Raw genomic sequence first — 19,884 nt, forward strand, 5'->3', positions numbered from 1 at the left:
ATACGGGATGCGCGAAGCTCGGCTGTTACTCTCGTAGTGAAGCTTTTTGCTTCAAAACACTTGCAGCTTTCGCTCATCACCTGGTCAAAGGCATGCTTAAACCCCCATATTTTTAGTGCCATCCCTTTATTTCATCACTCCAGGCAAACATATTTCCGAGAAAACTAGCGAATCTTCACTAGACAACTGCGTAAACCTTAGCGTTGATGTATTGTCCGCGATATCTGCCTTTCCTTTCATCTAAACCGATTATAGAATTACTGTGAACAGGATGCGTTCAACTAAGTAATGCTGGGTGTGTTCGACAAGTAGTGCGCGCTTATCAGAAGGAATGATGCTCTGGCTTTCGCATTTCTCCATTTCAAGTACTGCAGGGGCCTCGGGAAATTCACACTGCAGTTGGTTGATTGCCTCTCTTTCTAACAGTTTCTCCCATTTGTGCACGCAAATCACGCCCTTTGCCGCTTGTTCACGTTCAAACAGTTCAAGTTTCCTGCCAACGGAAGTTAAACATACTTCACCGGAAGCCGAGTACCACGTGACCCCATTAGGACGTCGCCATTACCCCTCCTAGCTGGAGACTACAGCGGGGCATTCTAAACACTCTTCTGAGCGCAAGAAACGTAAGCGACTGGACGTGGTGCGCAAAGCGACAATATTTGACACCGAAAGTGAATTTTCAGCTCAAAGAGCAGCTGTTATCAGTATCCGTCCAGCTCCACAAGCTCCGCCACAGCACGTTCGGAGAGGGCCCGAGGGCATCCCATATATCGCAGGCAAAATATAAATACATGACAGGTCAAACTGCTTGCGAGCCTCCACCGCGCAATGCACAGAGTACGCGCAGCGACACAACTGGAGTTGTCTGGCGACCCTGACGAGGAAACAAAAACAGCTACCCCTAGAAAGGAAGACATATGCACAGCAAAAGTGCTCGCCCATGTAGCCAACCTAACAGTTGTTTCCAAACAAAGTAAAGAAGGCATCATGTTAAATTAATTCGCACGCTCATCCGTAAACAATCGCCTGCAGTATGCAAACTATGTTTAGCTTGCTGCAGGTAGTGCCACATCCGCACATAGACGATGTATCGACCCAAGAACAGCCAAAGGCCATATTCTGGGAACATGGTACACAGCTAGATCACGTCGCTCCAAGACAAAATGCAAACTTTATTTTCACACCGAAGAGAAAGAAAAGAACGAAAAAAGGAAAAGAGTCAAAAGCACAAAACTCGTCCCACATGCAGACATGTGAGGAAAATCGCCAAGGCGAGCTTCACTCGAGGATCTTCCTGATCTGGACGCTGAAGAGCTCAACGTTCTTGACGATGACGCGCACCTGGTTCTCGAAGGCGGAGAAGGCTGTCTGCATGGCGTCCAGCACCTGGCGACCGGTCTCCTCCACCCAGGCCGACACCTGCGAAACACGGACAATGGGAGCCGCTGCTGCGTATAGGGAACCCAACCTCAAGTTTGGCTGCGCGACTGCAGCGCGCACAAGCGGCAAAACTTTTAAGCATTGGTTGGGCGCGGCGCTGATGCGGCGCTTGACCGAACGTGTTCTGGCGGCTTCGTGTGCTGCTCGCGTCGCTCGCGTTACCTCTGCTCGCGCCGGCCCGCCGTCGTGGCTTCGCAGGCATGGGGACAGGCATTGTGTTGCTGGCTGTCGGAACAGCTAGCCTGTAGACTTTCGTGTCTATGGGGCTTCTGCACGCGGAAGCAGCTCGCGTTCTTTGTCGCTTGTGTTGTTGAAAGCTGCTTGCGCGCGCGCGCGCCCTGACCGCAGTCTACTCGCTTTGCGCGCGCTTGGATTTCCGTGCTGAAAGAAAGCTGACATACGCGCGCGCGCTCCTGCTTCTACTTTTCAAACTCGCGCTTGGACTAAGTGGTGTTTGAAGCAAGTGTGCAGCAATGTACACGCTTCGATAGGGTTTTCAGAAAATAGCTGACAGCGGTGGCTATTTTCGCAGCGCAACCTTCAAAAAGGGAGAGCTGTTAGTCAGCCATGTGCGTTCTGTTGAGCAGAATATAGAAGACAACGCTGTTATCGTGAAGGCGAAGTGTGTGTCGTAGGTCTGCGACCACATCGTGTACGACGTGGGATTTGAGGCAAGTATTTCATTTTTATTACACCCATTTCATTAAGGCCCAGATGCTCTTTTAATAGGGCTTCGGATTTTTGCCCCATTGTTGCGCCTGGCTTGTACAAGACTCATCTTCGTGGGATTTTGTGAAACAGCACACAGCAGCAACATGCTTGCAGCGCCCCTGAATTCCTGCCTTTCAGGTACACTTATCACGGGAAATCGCAAGCTGGCGCTTTTCAGGGCATGTCCATGCTAGCTGCAAAGAAACATGTCACATAACAGAGACGGGCCGTTTGGTGCATTTTGAACCCACGACACAAGGAGCAAAACTAACAAAAGAGAACAAGGTTATGCTGCCTCGCAACTCATGCTCAGACGCAGCTCCAAGGCAGGATATATAAAATGACCTGTAAGCAAGGATACAATTGAGTAAACATGTTCGTTTAGTTTTGTAGTGTTTAACGTACGCCTCAGCGCGACAAAGCTACGAGGGGCGCTGTATTGGAGACCAGTAAAAATTTTACCCCCCCCTCCTCTCCATTACGTGATTATTTAACGGGAACGTATATTTCTAAAGATCTCCGTGCAGGTCGCCTCCAGTGAGCGGCGGCCGGGATCAAACCCGCGTCGCCATGACCAACAGCCCCTACCGCGTGAGCCACCGCGGCGGGGCGAGTGATTGCAATAAAAAAGTTATATACCAATATAAAAGCTATAGGAACAATGAAGTAATAACCACGCCGCGAAAATTTGTTTTTCTAGATATTGTCCAGAACTGTTTCATTTACTCTGTGGAAATGGAATTACACGATCAATTGCGGGACCGGTTATTAGGAGCTGAATGCGATTCACGAAAATCAAAGCGAGAAAATATTTTGTTAGCAGCAGAAGGGTTGATGTTTCTTTGCATACATGAGAATGCACATTCTATTCAGGTGGAAGCTACGTATAAAATGTTCTGAGTATGCAATTGCATAAGAATCGGCATCAAAATTAACATATCGGCATATACCGAGAAGCGCGCCTAAGATGCGAACGAACCCACGTATCTTTTATTACGTTCATAGGCACCAACTAGATTACCCCCCCCCCCCCCATCTCCAAGCTCTTCAGAAATTAAAGCAAACAGCGCGTGGAATGGCTGCATGCGCCTGACAATCTGGGCCTTAATGAAATGGGTATAATAAAAATTAAATACTTGCCTCAAATCCCACGTCGTACGCGATGTGGTCGCTGACCTACGACACACACTTAGCCTTCACGATAACTGCCGATCTTCTATAATCTGCTCAACAGAATGCACATGGCTGAGTAACAGCTCTCCCTTTTTTGACATTTGTGCTGTGAAAATAGCCACCGCTGTCGGCTATTTTCTTAAACCACATAGAAGCGTGTACATTGCTGCACACTCGCTTCGAACACCACTTCGTCCAAGCGCAAGTTTGAAAAGTAGAAGCAGAAGCACGCGCGCGCAAGATAGCTTTCTTTCGGCACGGAAATGCAAGCAAGCGCAAAGCGAGTAGACTGCGGTAAGGGCGCGCGCGCGCGCAGGCAGCTTTCAACAATGCGAGCGACAAAGAACGCGAGCGCGCGCAAAGCGAGTTGCACCCGCGTACAGAGGCTGCAAAGACACGAAGGTGTACAGGCGAGCTATTCACTCTGCCCGAACGATTACATGGCGTTGGCCGGAGAGGGCGCTGTTCACTGGCACCCGTAGCGCCACCCTGCGATGCTTGGGCCCCCTATTGCAGCAGAGGTTGAAGCCTAATGACGCATTAAAGCAGACATGTTCTGTCGGGTTTCCAGAAGACGTTTTCCAGTTTCAACCAACAACCAACATTTGCATGCTGTATCCTTGCAACACTCATGTGGGGAAAGGATATGTGGGGGCTAAAGAAAAGTCTCGAATTGAAGGCTGCGAAGGATGAAAAAAGAAAAAAAAAACGCAAGGTTAAGAAAGAACGGAGACTAGATGAGAAAACCATTAGGTAGTGATAATCTAATAAAAATGAATAAAGTGGCCTGAGGAAGACATGTAATACGAGGGGAGGTGATTAAGTAAGGTAGACATTTGAACGAGGTGGTACAGAGACATGATTTAAATAATTAATTGTGCTAAAAAAAGGCTAAACACGTTACGAACATGACAAGGTAATTAATGCTATCTTGTTTAACGGAGTAGATTCCCGGAGAGTGAAACCTCAGAATAGAGCGTCAGGGGGTCAGACGAAGAGGTCAGGAAATGAGCAGGGGTGAGACGGCGACACTTGCAGCTAGAAAAAGACTAACGGTCGATGAGAGATGCAGGTCATGCATTGATTGCTGTTGGGCTGATGACAATGTTGCGTTATGGGAGAATTACAAAGCAGCAGCAAAACAAAAATTAGGGCTTTAACCTTTGTTACACCCAAATTCAAATTATAGCAGCATGTTTATATATATATATAGGCCGGAGCCCGGCCGTGCTGTGCGATGTCAGCGCAAGTTAAAGATCCCCAGGTGGTCGAAATTACTCCGTAGCCCTCCACTACGGCTCCCCTTTCTCTCTCTCTTTCCACTTTCACTCCCATCTTCCTCCCTTCCCTTACGGCGCGGTTCAGGTGTCCACAGAGCAAGTGTGACAGATACTGCGCCTTTCCCTTCCTGTGAACCAACCAACCAACCAACCAACCAACCGGAGCCCGGCCGAAACGGCGGAATAAAGTGTTTTTTCCACCGTGTGTCACCTACTTCAGGTTTATGCCCTACCGGACCCATTCGAGCTTCAATCCCCTCCCTATATCCCTATATATATATATATATATATATTGTTACGTTACGGCAAGCCGATGAAGACAGGAGACAGAACATGACCGATGAAGGTGGTAGATGACGTTTAATGAATGTTCGCGGGCCTAGCGCGAGCGCCACTGCCCGCTTCTTCTTCCTTGTCGTCCATAACATGACCCGGGGCCACCGAGCGATCGTCCCGATCGTGGACGAGGAAGTTTAGCGATGTTAATGATTTTATGGCATGATGATGGGCGTGTCTGGATGCTTGAAGAAGAAGATGAAGAAGAAAGATAGAACGGCTTGCCGGTGCGATGTCTGATGCGTGGGTGATCCGCCTCCCTTGGAGCTGTCAACCATCCGTCACCAGAGTTCATGAGACCGATGGCTCGAGGTCACGTCGGGCAGCTTGGGCGGGGGTTGCGTGTTCGTGTCCATCGGTTCCTTCGGGTCTTTCGGGTCCTTCATCTCGGTTCTGATCGGTATGTCTGTTCTCCTTCTCTTCAGGTCCAGGCTGGGGGCTGGGCGGTGGTAGTTGTTCAGGTCTGGGCTTGAAGGGCTGGGGCGAAGCTGCTTGGCGATGTCCCTGGGCCCTCGGTGATGGTCCCGGCTTGAAGATGGCCTCGATGCTCCGAGACGAGGATGGGGATGCCGTACCCCACACCTCCAACCAAATGTTACGATACGGCAAGCCGATGAAGACAGGAGACAGAACATGACCGATGACGATCGTTGATGACGTTTAATGAATGTTCGCGGGCCTAGCGCGAGCACTCCTATCCGCGCCACTGCCCGCTTCTTCTTCCTTGTCATCAGTAACAATATATATATATATATATATATATATATATATATATATATATATATATGTAAGAAAGAAGCCAACAGTCGGCGAGGCCAATAGGGGGGTTGACCTAGAAGGCACAGAAGAGTAGGTCCAGAGAGCACTGAGAGACAGCAGCCGACTTCAGCTTCTTCTCGAACGCCACGAGACCACTTCTTCCAGTCCGCGCACGAGACTCTCGATGAGCTGCCGCCTAGCGGCTGCTGTTGCACACGCTACATTACCCCCCTCTCTAAAAAAATAAATGCGAGTTTGATGAATTCAAAAGCAGAAAGAAAAAAAAATAAAGCAAGAAACATGCGGTAGGCGGTGCGCTAATTGTCTCGCGAAAAGTACGGTTTCATGCGCACGACATGAGCAACCTCGGATTTCTGCTGACGACGAGTAGAAGAAAAGCCGTCCGGAAGCACTTCGTAAGTCACGTCGCTCAGCTGACGGAGCACTTTGTATGGGCCAAAGTACTGTTTCAGAAGTTTTTTCGGATAGTCCCCGACGTCGAATCGGAGTCCAGAGCCACACCCTGTCGCCCGGTTCGAAAGTCACTACACGGTGGCGGTGATCGTACCGCTGGGCGTCTCGACCTTGCTGGTTCCGGATGCGTGCCCTCGCCAGCTGTCGCGCTTGTTCTGCGCGTTGAGTGAACTCCTCGGCGCCAACTACGAGGTCACGGCCGTCGTGGGGCAACATGGCTTCGAGCATTGTCGAAACTTCACGGACATACAATAAGGAGAAAGGCGTCATTTGCGTTGTTTCCTGCTGCGCCGTGTTGTACGCGAACGTGACGTACGGGAGGACGTCATCCCAAGACCGATGTTCAACATCCACGTACATGGACATCATGTCAGCGAGAGTTTTGTTCAGACGTTCTGTCAAGCCATTAGTTTGTGGATGGTAGGCTGTTGACCTGCGATGGGTAGTGCCGCTTAGCTGCATGACAGATTCCAGTAGCTTGGCAGTGAAAGCAGTGCCTCGGTCCGTTATTATAACTCTCGGGGCGCCGTGCCTGAGGACTATGCGTTCGATGAAAAATTTCGCTGCCTCGATTGCCGTACCGCGCTGGAGGGCCTTCGTTTCAGCGTAACGCGTAAGGTAATCTGTAGCGACAATTATCCACCTGTTGCCGGAATCAGAAATTGGAAAAGGACCCAACAAATCCATGCCAACTTGTTGGAATGGGTATCTTGGCACTTGAACAGGATGTAGTAAACCGGCCGGTTTCACAGGCGGTGTTTTTCGTCGCTGGCAATTATGGCATGTTCTCACGTAATGGCGTACTGCGGCCGCAAGGTTTGGCCAATAATAACTCTTCTTAATTCGGGCCAGAGTTCGAGCATACCCCAGGTGACCCGCGGTGGGCTCGTCATGACATGCCTGTAAGATTTCTTCGCGAAGAGACTCTGGTACGACGAGGAGATAATCTCGTCCCGTCGGAGCGAAGTTGATCTTGTATAAAACATTGTTTCGCATGCAAAACGACGAATGCGTTCTGGCGAAGAGACGGGGAATTTCTGTAGTGCGCTCTTCTAGAAAATCAATAAGTGGTGCGAGAGCCGGATCATTACGTTGCTGCTGCGAAACAGTGAGCGCGTTGACGGCTGCGATAAGGGGAAAGTCTGGTTCTTCGTCTTCCCGCGCAGCCTCGACAGGTGAACGGGACAAGCAGTCAGCGTCGTTCTGCTGACGTCCAGACTTATACACGATGGTCATGTCGAACTCCTGTAGCCGTAAGCTCCATCGTGCAAGGCGTCCGGAGGGGTCTCGCAAGTTTGTTAACCAGCACAGACAGTGGTGGTCACTCACAACCCGAAAGTGCCGGCCATAAAGATAGGGTCGAAATTTCATCACCGACCATACAACGGCCAGACATTCTTTTTCGGTGGTTGAAAAGTTTGATTCGGCACGGGACAAAGTCCGGCTTGCGTATGCGATAACTCGCTCGGCACCGTCTTGCCACTGGACGAGTACAGCGCCTAGACCCACGTTGCTGGCATTTGTGTGGACCAGGGTCTCGGCATTCGCATCGAAATGGGCAAGTACAGGCGTTGTCTGCAAGCGGTGCCGTAACTCGTCGAATGCCTTTTGCTGTTCGTCCGTCCAGGTGAAGGTGACATCATCCCGGGTGAGACGTGTCAACGGAGCGGCAATGCGTGAAAAGTTTTCAATAAATCTGCGGTAATAGGCGCAGAGGCCCAAGAAACGGCGAACTGTCTTCTTGTTACATGGAGTAGGGAATTTGGTGACGGCAGCTGTTTTAGCGGGATCGGGACGAACTCCTCGATGGCTGACGACGTGGCCCAAGAACATGAGCTCTTCATAGCCAAAGTGACACTTTTGTGGTTTTAACGTGAGGCCGGCAGATCTGATAGCCCGTAGCACAGCGGAGAGATGTTGGAGGTGTTCCTCGAGCGTTGGTGAAAACACAACAACGTCGTCCAGGTAGACTAGACACATCTGCCATTTAAGACCAGATAGAACTGCGTCCATCATTCGCTGAAATGTCGCTGGAGCGGAGCACAATCCGAAAGGTAGGACTTTGAATTCATAAAGTCCATCGGGCGTGACAAACGCTTCTCGCGATCACGTTCATCGACTTCGATCTGCCAGTAACCGCTCTTGAGATCAAGCGATGAAAAGTAGCGCGCGTGGCGCAACCGGTCTAATGAGTCATCAATGCGTGGCAGCGGGTAGACGTCTTTTTTTGTGACCTGATTGAGCTTACGGTAGTCCACACAGAACCTTAACCTTCCGTCTTTCTTCTTAACGAGGACAACAGGCGAAGCCCAGGGACTCCTCGATGGCTGGATGACACCGTCATTTAACATCTCGTCGACCTGTTGAGCAATGACTTCGCGTTCCCGCGATGACACTCGGTAGGGGTTCTGTCTGACTGGTCGAGTGCGGTCGTCGGTTATTATGCGGTGCTTGGTCAAGGGCGTCTGTTTAACCGCGGAGGCGGATGAGAAGCAGTCTTGAAACTTAAAGAGTAGCCCAACGAGTCTGTCCTTCTCTGCCGGTGATAGAGCGGGATTCACATCAGGGTCGAAGTTGGGCGTTTGGCTGGCAGACGTGTTGTCTCAAGAACAAAGCAGCCGTGGGCTGCTTCTGCGACACCTTCAAAGTAAGCTACCGTGGTGCCTTTAGCGATGCGTTGCCGTTCGTTCCCGAAGTTCGTAATCAGTACGTGAGCTAGACCATTAGTCAGATGAACTATACCGCGTGCAACACAGACTCCATGATGTAACAGAAGCTCTATGTTCTGTTCGGCAACACCGGCAGCACAGGACTGATCGTCGCACCTGACTGCGACGAGAGCAGACGAACGCGGCGGCATGAATAGATCCGCGTCAACGATGCGTAAAGGTGCGTGGCGTCTTTCTGAGTCAGCGGTCATCGTTTCAAGCGTCGAAAACGTTACAGTACGGCTAGAAACATTAATAATCGCCCCATGCTCACGTAAAATGTCCATGCCGAATATGAGATCCTTGCAGCAGTGTGGCAGGATAACAAAAACGGCTATAAAGGCTGAATCGGCGATGGTTACTCGGGCAGTGCATCGTCCGATCGGCGTCATAAGATGACCGCCAGCAGTACGAATTTGCGGCCCCAGCCATTCAGTTTTCACCTTAGAGAGCCGATCTGCGAAATTTTTGCTTATTATTGAGAAGTCTGCTCCGGTGTCTACCAAAGCTGTTACTGGGTGTCCGTCGACGAGAACGGAAAGGTCGGCGCTAACAACTTGATCGGCTTGAGGTTGATTGGGAGTTTCGGATTCATGTGGCGGCGGCGGCATCCTAGTCACAGCATCGGACTGAGTCGTCACGGGGGGGTCTTCGGGATATCGGTTCCGTTCGTCAGCAACCTGCCCCCCTGAGGTCGCCGCCTTCAGTTTCCCCGGTGTGGGCTTGACGACCGGCGCCTCGGCGCATCATTAAAATCACGGCGGCTAGGTGACGAGTAGCGCGCGGGAGAAGACTGTGTACGGTTGCTTGAAGAGGTTTCACGGGTTGCGAGGTATTCCTCGATTTCTGGAGGGCGTTCGCCGACCCGGGGACGCGGGGAATCCCGAGAAAATCCCCGAAGACCGAGCTCACGGTATGGACAACGACGGTACAAGTGGCCGGGTTCTCCACAATGGTAGCACAGCGGCCGTTGGCGAGGAGTGCGCCAGACGTCTGCCTTCCGAACCGGTGGCTGCACGACGGGGCTCTGCTGGGGCGGTGGCTGGTAGGAAGGCTGGTAGTATAGTGGCTGAGGAGCGGACGGCTGTATGACGAGGCTCTGCTGGTATGGCGGCTGGAAGGACGGTTGGTAGAACGGTGGCTGCAAAGTGGGTGGCGGCTGTGCTTCGAATCGAAGCTGTTGCGCAGGAGGCACTGCAGGCCGACGAAGAGCCGCTGCGTAGTTCATAGAACGTGGCTCCGACGGTGACTCAGGCGGGGACAATGTCTGACGTATTTCTTCCCGCACGGCTTCGGTGACAGCCACGGCAGTCGGGTTAGGCGATCCAAGGTTGAACTTGAGGAGCTCCTCGCGAACTACCTCGCGGATCAGCTCACGCAGAGAGTGATCGTCAGTGGATCCGTTCAATGTGGCCACACTGCTGAAGGGCTGACCACAGGCAGACTCCGTGCGCCGGTATCTTTGCTGCAGGGCTCGCTCAATGAGGGTAGCTTCATTGATGAAGTCCGCGACGGTGTGAGGTGGACTTCGAACCAGACCAGCGAAGAGGGGTTCTTTTACGCCCTGCATCAGGTGGCGCAAGTTCGCTGATTCCGTCATGCCGGGATCAGCCCGTCGGCAAAGACGCGTCACGTCCTCAGCGAACATGGCCACGCTCTCGTTTGGTAGTTGCACACGAGCTTCTAGGAGGCGGCGTGCGCGATCACGGCGGTCATGGCTGGAAAAAGTGTCCCGCAGCTGCTGGCGAAAGGAATCCCAGCTTTGAAGACTGGCTTCCCTATTCTCATACCATGTTTTTGCGCAGTCCTCAAGGGCGAAATACACATTGTGCAGCTTCTGAGCAGGGCTCCACTGATTGAATTGCGCCACTCGCTCGAACTGGTCGATCCAGTCGTCGACATCTTCCCCAGTAGCGCCATGGAAACTGGGGGGCGTACGAGGCTGCTGAAGCAGCAACTGGTGCTGACTTGCCTGTGCCATTACAGAAGTCTCGAACTGCTGATCAGCTGGCGTCGGTTCAGGTAGAAGAGCGAATTCCGGCGCCAGACCTCGGAGGCGACGGCTGCAGCGATGAACGGGTGTCGACACGAGCGGAAGCCGGGTGGGACTCGATGAGCGGCTGCGAGAGGCCCGAGACATGTAATTCAAGGCCTCACCTCCACCAGTGTCACGTAGCCGTTTAGGCCCGTAACCAGAAGGTTGGTTTTAATAGGGGGGTTGACCTAGAAGGCACAGAAGAGTAGGTCCAGAGAGCACTGAGAGACAGCAGCCGACTTCAGCTTCTTCTCGAACGCCACGAGACCACTTCTTCCAGTCCGCGCACGAGACTCTCGATGAGCTGCCGCCTAGCGGCTGCTGTTGCACACGCTACATTACCCCCCTCTCTAAAAAAATAAATGCGAGTTTGATGAATTCAAAAGCAGAAAGAAAAAAAAATAAAGCAAGAAACATGCGGTAGGCGGTGCGCTAATTGTCTCGCGAAAAGTACGGTTTCATGCGCACGACATGAGCAACCTCGGATTTCTGCTGACGACGAGTAGAAGAAAAGCCGTCCGGAAGCACTTCGTAAGTCACGTCGCTCAGCTGACGGAGCACTTTGTATGGGCCAAAGTACTGTTTCAGAAGTTTTTTCGGATAGTCCCCGACGTCGAATGGGAGTCCAGAGCCACACCCTGTCGCCCGGTTCGAAAGTCACTACACGGTGGCGGTGATCGTACCGCTGGGCGTCTCGACCTTGCTGGTTCCGGATGCGTGCCCTCGCCAGCTGTCGCGCTTGTTCTGCGCGTTGAGTGAACTCCTCGGCGCCAACTTCGAGGTCACGGCCGTCGTGGGGCAACATGGCTTCGAGCATTGTCGAAACTTCACGGACATACAATAAGGAGAAAGGCGTCATTTGCGTTGTTTCCTGCTGCGCCGTGTTGTACGCGAACGTGACGTACGGGAGGACGTCATCCCAAGACCGATGTTCAACATCCACGTACATGGACATCATGTCGGCGAGAGTTTTGTTCAGACGTTCTGTCAAGCCATTAGTTTGTGGATGGTAGGCTGTTGACCTGCGATGGGTAGTGCCGCTTAGCTGCATGACAGATTCCAGTAGCTTGGCAGTGAAAGCAGTGCCTCGGTCCGTTATTATAACTCTCGGGGCGCCGTGCCTGAGGACTATGCGTTCGCTGAAAAATTTCGCTGCCTCGATTGCCGTACCGCGCTGGAGGGCCTTCGTTTCAGCGTAACGCGTAAGGTAATCTGTAGCGACAATTATCCACCTGTTGCCGGAATCAGAAATTGGAAAAGGACCCAACAAATCCATGCCAACTTGTTGGAATGGGTATCTTGGCACTTGAACAGGATGTAGTAAACCGGCCGGTTTCACAGGCGGTGTTTTTCGTCGCTGGCAATTATGGCATGTTCTCACGTAATGGCGTACTGCGGCCGCAAGGTTTGGCCAATAATAACTCTTCTTAATTCGGGCCAGAGTTCGAACATACCCCAGGTGACCCGCGGTGGGCTCGTCATGACATGCCTGTAAGATTTCTTCGCGAAGAGACTCTGGTACGACGAGGAGATAATCTCGTCCCGTCGGAGCGAAGTTGATCTTGTATAAAACATTGTTTCGCATGCAAAACGACGAATGCGTTCTGGCGAAGAGACGGGGAATTTCTGTAGTGCGCTCTTCTAGAAAATCAATAAGTGGTGCGAGAGCCGGATCATTACGTTGCTGCTGGGAAACAGTGAGCGCGTCGACGGCTGCGATAAGGGGAAAGTCTGGTTCTTCGTCTTCCCGCGCAGCCTCGACAGGTGAACGGGACAAGCAGTCAGCGTCGTTGTGCTGACGTCCAGACTTATACACGATGGTCATGTCGAACTCCTGTAGCCGTAAGCGCCATCGTGCAAGGCGTCCGGAGGGGTCTCGCAAGTTTGTTAACCAGCACAGACAGTGGTGGTCACTCACAACCCGAAAGTGCCGGCCATAAAGATAGGGTCGAAATTTCATCACCGACCATACAACGGCCAGACATTCTTTTTCGGTGGTTGAATAGTTTGATTCGGCACGGGACAAAGTCCGGCTTGCGTATGCGATAACTCGCTCGGCACCGTCTTGCCACTGGACGAGTACAGCGCCTAGACCCACGTTGCTGGCATCTGTGTGGACCAGAGTCTCGGCATTCGCATCGAAATGGGCAAGTACAGGCGTTGTCTGCAAGCGGTGCCGTAACTCGTCGAATGCCTTTTGCTGTTCGTCCGTCCAGGTGAAGGTGACATCATCCCGGGTGAGACGTGTCAACGGAGCGGCAATGCGTGAAAAGTTTTCAATAAATCTGCGGTAATAGGCGCAGAGGCCCAAGAAACGGCGAACTGTCTTCTTGTTACATGGAGTAGGGAATTTGGTGACGGCAGCTGTTTTAGCGGGATCGGGACGAACTCCTCGATGGCTGACGACGTGGCCCAAGAACATGAGCTCTTTATAGCCAAAGTGACACTTTTGTGGTTTTAACGTGAGGCCGGCAGATCTGATAGCCCGTAGCACAGCGGAGAGACGTTGGAGGTGTTCCTCGAGCGTTGGTGAAAACACAACAACGTCGTCCAGGTAGACTAGACACATCTGCCATTTAAGACCAGATAGAACTGCGTCCATCATTCGCTGTAATGTCGCTGGAGCGGAGCACAATCCGAAAGGTAGGACTTTGAATTCATAAAGTCCATCGGGCGTGACAAACGCTGTCTTCTCGCGATCACGTTCATCGACTTTGATCTGCCAGTAACCGCTCTTGAGATCAAGCGATGAAAAGTAGCGCGCGTGGCGCAACCGGTCTAATGAGTCATCAATGCGTGGCAGTGGGTAGACGTCTTTTTTTGTGACCTGATTGAGCTTACGGTAGTCCACACAGAACCTTAACCTTCCGTCTTTCTTCTTAACGAGGACAACAGGCGAAGCCCAGGGACTCCTCGATGGCTGGATGACACCGTCATTTAACATCTCGTCGACCTGTTGAGCAATGACTTCGCGTTCCCGCGATGACACTCGGTAGGGGTTCTGTCTGACTGGTCGGGTGCGGTCGTCGGTTATTATGCGGTGCTTGGTCAAGGGCGTCTGTTTAACCGCGGAGGCGGATGAGAAGCAGTCTTGAAACTTAAAGAGTAGCCCAACGAGTCTGTCCTTCTCTGCCGGTGATAGAGCGGGATTCACATCAGGGTCGAAGTTGGGCGTTTGGCTGGCAGACGTTTTGGTCTCAAGAACAATGCAGCCGTGGGCTGCTTCTGCAACACCTTCAAAGTAAGCTACCGTGGTGCCTTTAGCGATGCGTTGCCGTTCGTTCCCGAAGTTCGTAATCAGTACGTGAGCTAGACCATTAGTCAGATGAACTATACCGCGTGCAACACAGACTCCATGATGTAACAGAAGCTCTATGTTCTGTTCGGCAACACCGGCAGCACAGGACTGATCGTCGCACCTGACTGCGACGAGAGCAGACGAACGCGGCGGCATGAATACATCCGCGTCAACGATGCGTAAAGGTGTGTGGCGTATTTCTGAGTCAGCGGTCATCGTTTCAAGCGTCGAAAACGTTACAGTACGGCTAGAAACATTAATAATCGCCCCATGCTCACGTAAAATGTCCACCTCGGAGGCGACGGCTGCAGCGATGAACGGGTGTCGACACGAGCGGAAGCCGGGTGGGACTCGATGAGCGGCTGCGAGAGGCCCGAGACATGTAATTCAAGGCCTCACCTCCACCAGTGTCACGTAGCCGTTTAGGCCCGTAACCAGAAGGTTGGTTTTAATAGGGGGGTTGACCTAGAAGGCACAGAAGAGTAGGTCCAGAGAGCACTGAGAGACAGCAGCCGACTTCAGCTTCTTCTCGAACGCCACGAGACCACTTCTTCCAGTCCGCGCACGAGACTCTCGATGAGCTGCCGCCTAGCGGCTGCTGTTGCACACGCTACAATATATATATATATATATATATATATATATATATATATATATATATATATATATATATATATATATATATATATAGGGACTATGCAGCGGTGGCGTAGCGGTAGAACATCCGCCTCGCATGCAAGAGGACCGGGGTTCAAATCCTGGTGCCGCGCCGGGATTTGAACCCCGGGATTCTCCGGGATTCTCCACCGGATGAAAAAAAATCCGCGTGTCGATGGAATTGCATAAACAGGTTTGGGGTGCGACCTGATGCCGGTGAACACCTCCTTCAATGCGCTCCCTCACCAGAACAGGAGTTGGCCACCCTGGTGCAGTAATTGGCCACAACCTCCTATGATAAGCTCCACAAAACCCCGGCCCTCAGTCACCAGCGGCTGCGGAACAACTGACCACGGCAGCGGTCAGACCTGTGACGCAGCAGGGGGTGCTAAGAAAGCCTGGCTCCGCTGGACAGGCCGTCATTGGAAACTGACCCTGGCAACGTTTAATGCTAGAACCCTAGCTAGTGAAGCTAGTTTAGCAGTTCTGTTAGAGGAACTAGAGGGCATGAAATGGGATGTCATAGGGCTTAGTGAAGTTAGGAGGCCGAATGAGGCATATACTGTACTGAAGGATGGGCATGTACTGTGTTATCGAGGTTTACCAGAGAGGCGACAACTAGGAGTAGGTTTCCTTGTCAATAAGCATATAGCGGGTAGTATAGATGAATTCTATAGTATTAATGAGAGGGCTGCAGGCATCGTAATTAGGCTTAATAAGCGGCATAAACTGAATGTTGTACAGGCCTATGCACCTACATGTAGTTATGATGACCAGGCAGTTGAAAACTTCTATGAAGATGTAGAATCGGCAATGCGAAAAGTGAAGACACAGTATACTGTACTAATGGGCGACTTCAATGCCAAGGTAGGGAAAAAACAGGCAGGAGACAAGGCAGTAGGTGACTATGGCATTGGTTCTAGGAATAGCGGGGGGGAGTTACTAGTTGAGTTTGCAGAGCGCAATAACTTACGAATCATGAATACCTTCTTCAGCAAACGGAAGAACCGGAAATGGACATGGAAAAGTCCTAACGGAGAGACTAAAAATGAAATAGACTTCATATGTGTTCAACCCCCGCCATTGTGCAAGATGTAGAGGTAATCGGGAAAGTGCGATGCAGTGACCACAGGGTGGTGAGGTCCCGAATTAGCCTAAATCTGAAGAAGGAACGCAACACATTAGTAAGAAAGAAAACTATCAACGAATTAGCGGTGAGGGGGAGGGCAGAAGAGTTCAGGATCTCGCTACAGAATAGGTATTCAGCTCTAACTGAGGATGGCGACAATACTTTAAAGGCAAGGAACAATAATTTCAGAGATATCATTACTGAGTGCGCGGTAGAAGTAGGCGGTAGGATAGTTAGAGAGGATACCGGTAGGCTGTCTAAGGAGACGAAAGATTTGATTAAGAAACGCCAGAGTATGAATGCTTCCAATCCAACAGACCAGATCGAATTGGCCAAGATATCAAAGCTAATCAGTAAGCGCAAGGTGGCCGATATAAGGAAGTATAACATGGAGAAAATTGAGCATGCTGTAATGAACGGGGAAGCCTTAAAGCGGTAAAGAAGAAATTGGGCATAGGCAAAAACCAGATGTATGCGATAAGGGACAAGGCGCGCAACGTCATCACTAATATGGACAAGATAGTCAAAGTAGCCGAGGAGTTCTATACAGATCTCTGCAGTAGCCAAAGTAGTCAGGACCGTAATGAGATTGGCGGTAGGGAAAAACAGTCAGACGTTCCACCAGTGACGAAGGACGAGGTCAAGAAAGCAATAGAAACTATGAAAAGGGGGAAATCAGCTGGAGAGGATCAGATAACTACAGATTTGCTGAAGGACGGGGGGGATATCGTGCTAGAAAACTGGCCACCCTGTATACGCAGTGCCTGGTGTCATCGACGGTACCAACCATGGAAGAATGCAAACATTATCCTCATTCACAAGAATGGGGACTCTAAGGACCTTAAAAATTACAGACCAATCAGCTTACTGTCTGTTACGTATAAGGTATTTACTAAGGTAATCGCCAATAGAATCAGGACAACCTTAGACTGCAATCAAGCAAAGGATCAAGCAGGGTTTCGGAAACTTTACTCTAATATCGATCATATCTATACCATCAATTAGGTGATAGAAAAATGCTCGGAATATAACGAGCCCTTATACATAGCATTCATTGATTACGAAAAAGCATTTGACTCAGTTGAAACCTCGGCGGTGATGCAGGCATTGCGAAACCAGGGGGATGACGAGCCGTACGTGAAAGTGCTGGAAGATATATATAGTGGCTGCACCGCAACCATAGTTCTGCATAAAGAAAGTAAGAAAATTCCCATAAAGAAAGGTGTTAGGCAAGGAGACACAATCTCCCCAGTACTATTCACAGCTTGTTTAGAGGAACTATTCAGTGACTTGGAATGGGAGCAGTTAGGGATAAGGGTAGATGGAGAATACCTCAGTAATCTGCGATTTGCTGATGACATTGCCTTGCTAAGCAACTCGGGGGATGAAATGCAAATAATGATTGATGACCTAGACAGAAAAAGTAGAAAGGTAGGCTTGAAAATCAATATGCACAAGACTAAGGTAATGTTCAACAGCCTCGGGAAGGAACAGCAGTTTACATTAGGTAGCGAAATACTGGAAGTAGTAGGCGAATATGTCTACTTAGGACTGGTAGTAACCGCAGATCCGGACCATGAAAAGGAAATAACAAGAAGAATAAGATTGGGATGGAGCGCATTTGGCAAGCACTCGCAGATTATGACTAGCACCTTACCGGTATCGCTCAAGAGAAAAGTATACAACAGTTGCATCTTGCCTGTACTCACCTATGGGGCTGAAACGTGGAGGCTAACCAAGAGAGTTCTACTTAAGTTGAGGACAACCCAGAGGGCTATGGAACGAAAAATGGTAGGGGTAACATTAGGAGATAGAAAGCGTGCAGAGTGGGTCAGAGAAATAACTCAAGTTACCGACATTCTAGTGGAAATTAAGAAGAAGAAATGGACATGGGCAGGACATGTAGTGCGAAGAGAGGATAACCGATGGTCGCTGAGGGTAACAAACTGGATTTCAAGAAAAGGAAAGCGTAGCAGGGGGCGGCAGAAAGTTAGGTGGGCGGATGAGATTAAGAAGTTCGTAGGGGTCAAGTGGATGCAGCTAGCACAGAACCGGGTTAAGTGGAGAAATATGGGAGAGGCCTTCGCTCTGCAGTGGGTATAATCAGGCTGATGATGATGATGATATATATAGGGAGGGGGTTGAAGCTCGAATGGGTCCGGTAGGGCATAAACCTGAAGTAGATTCTCCGCAATGTCCACCCGGTTTTTTTTCTCTCTTTTCATTTTGTTGGGCCAGCGGATCGGAGCAAGGGAGGGGAGGATAATAGATACAGCGAAAAGGGGAAAGGGAGAGGGGAAGAAAAAAAAGAATGGGAAGGGAACCCGTTGAACATTGATAGTTGACCACTTCTCGCAAAAACCTCCTTCAGGCTTGGCACTCCCATCTCTTAGTGAGGACCGCAAAAAACGTTTTTCACCATCTGCAGCAAACACCCTCTCCCACCTCTTCATTTTTTTTACCGAGGTTTTTTTACCCTTTGTGCCTACCCTGCTCTCCGCGCGTGCGTGTGTATGTGTGTGTGTTGTGCGTGCGAAGCTGGTTCACCTGTATGTGACCATATTCTGTTTTTATCACCTCTTGCCAACACTATAAGAAGACAAACAAGAAACATGTACCCTTAGTCTTGAGAAAGGCAGGGCTCCTGCCGAAACGTCGACCCCAAATAAATTTGGAAACAGTGTGAAGCAATCTTTTTCAAGACTGAGGGTACATGTTTCTTGTTTGTCTTCTTATAGTGTTGGCAAGAGGTGATACAAGCAGAATATGGGCACATACAGCTGAACCAGCTGCGCACGCACAACGCACACATACACACACACGCGCGGAGAGCAGGGTAGGCACAAAGGGTCATCCACCCAAGGCGCCGGCCGAGAGTCAGCTGTATACAATACTGGCACCGGCGGAACAACCTCGGTAAAAAAAAAAATGAAGAGGTGGGAGAGGGCGTTTGCTGCAGATGGTGAAAAATTAATTTTTTTTGCGGTTCTCACTAAAAGATGGGAGCGCCAAGCCTGAAGGAGGTTTTTGCGAGAAGTGGTCAACTATCAATGGTCAACGGGTTCCCTTCCCATTCTTTTTTTTCTTCCCCTCTTTTTCCCCTTTTCGCTGTATCTGTTATCCTCCCCTCCCTTGCTCGGATCCGCTGGCCCAACAGAATGAAAAGAGAGAAAAAAAACCGGGTGGACATTGCGGAGAACCTCTCAGCGACGAGTGATGTTCAAGACTGCAGAGAGCGCTAAGCAACTTGCGACCAGATAAACCTCAAAGGAGGAAAAGAAAAAAACAAGTCTGGGGGACAGTAGAATTGTGAAATACTCTGAGGTTTTCGCTAAAAGATGCGAGCGCCAAGCCTGAAGGGGAGTTTGCGAGAAGTGGGATATGGAGGGCCTCAAATAAGCGGAAAAAGGGGGGGGGGGGGGGAGAAAACAACCGGAGGGAAACGAGGAAAACTGTTAAGGGTAATGATTGACATATGAGCTTAGCTTTCAAATTGAGGGGCTCGTATAGAAGACATTGCCCCAGTGTTTTCGTTTATCCCACTATTAACTGTCTTAAACTTATCAATGAAGTATGACTCACGTTGTTCCCGTTCCCGAGTATTATTGAATCCCCCCTTAAGAACTGTTAGTTTGACTGAGTCGAATGAGTGCTGTTTCTGGTTAATATGTTTTGAGAAAGGTGATATATAACGTTTGAGGCATCGTAATAAAAGTTACCATCTATTCCCAACAAAATATTTGACGTTGTGCTTGTTGCGCAGCTTGATGTCTGCATGTGCCTGCACACCTGGCATCTACTCTTTCCGCAAGGCCGGCACCCCAACCGCGGGTTATTACCTATTTTGTAGTGGACTAGGATGTTGCGGATGGTTTTCGGTCGTT

At 50.4% G+C, this 19,884-nt stretch overlaps 1 protein-coding gene across 1 annotated transcript in view; it reads right to left on the bottom strand.

The window, feature by feature from the left end:
- Positions 1–1,278: 1,278 nt before the first annotated feature.
- The window catches only part of LOC146194447 (uncharacterized), a 79,068-nt gene continuing 60,462 nt past the window's right edge, over positions 1,279–19,884 (bottom strand). Inside the window, exon 9 of the mRNA XM_084596054.1 lies at positions 1,279–1,419. Coding sequence (XP_084452180.1) covers positions 1,279–1,419 — 141 coding nt within the window. The remainder of the gene's footprint in view (positions 1,420–19,884) is intronic.

Source organism: Amblyomma maculatum, chromosome 3, assembly GCF_055883805.1.
Source record: "Amblyomma maculatum isolate TAMU_Amacu chromosome 3, ASM5588380v1, whole genome shotgun sequence".
Taxonomy (NCBI): domain Eukaryota; kingdom Metazoa; phylum Arthropoda; class Arachnida; order Ixodida; family Ixodidae; genus Amblyomma; species Amblyomma maculatum.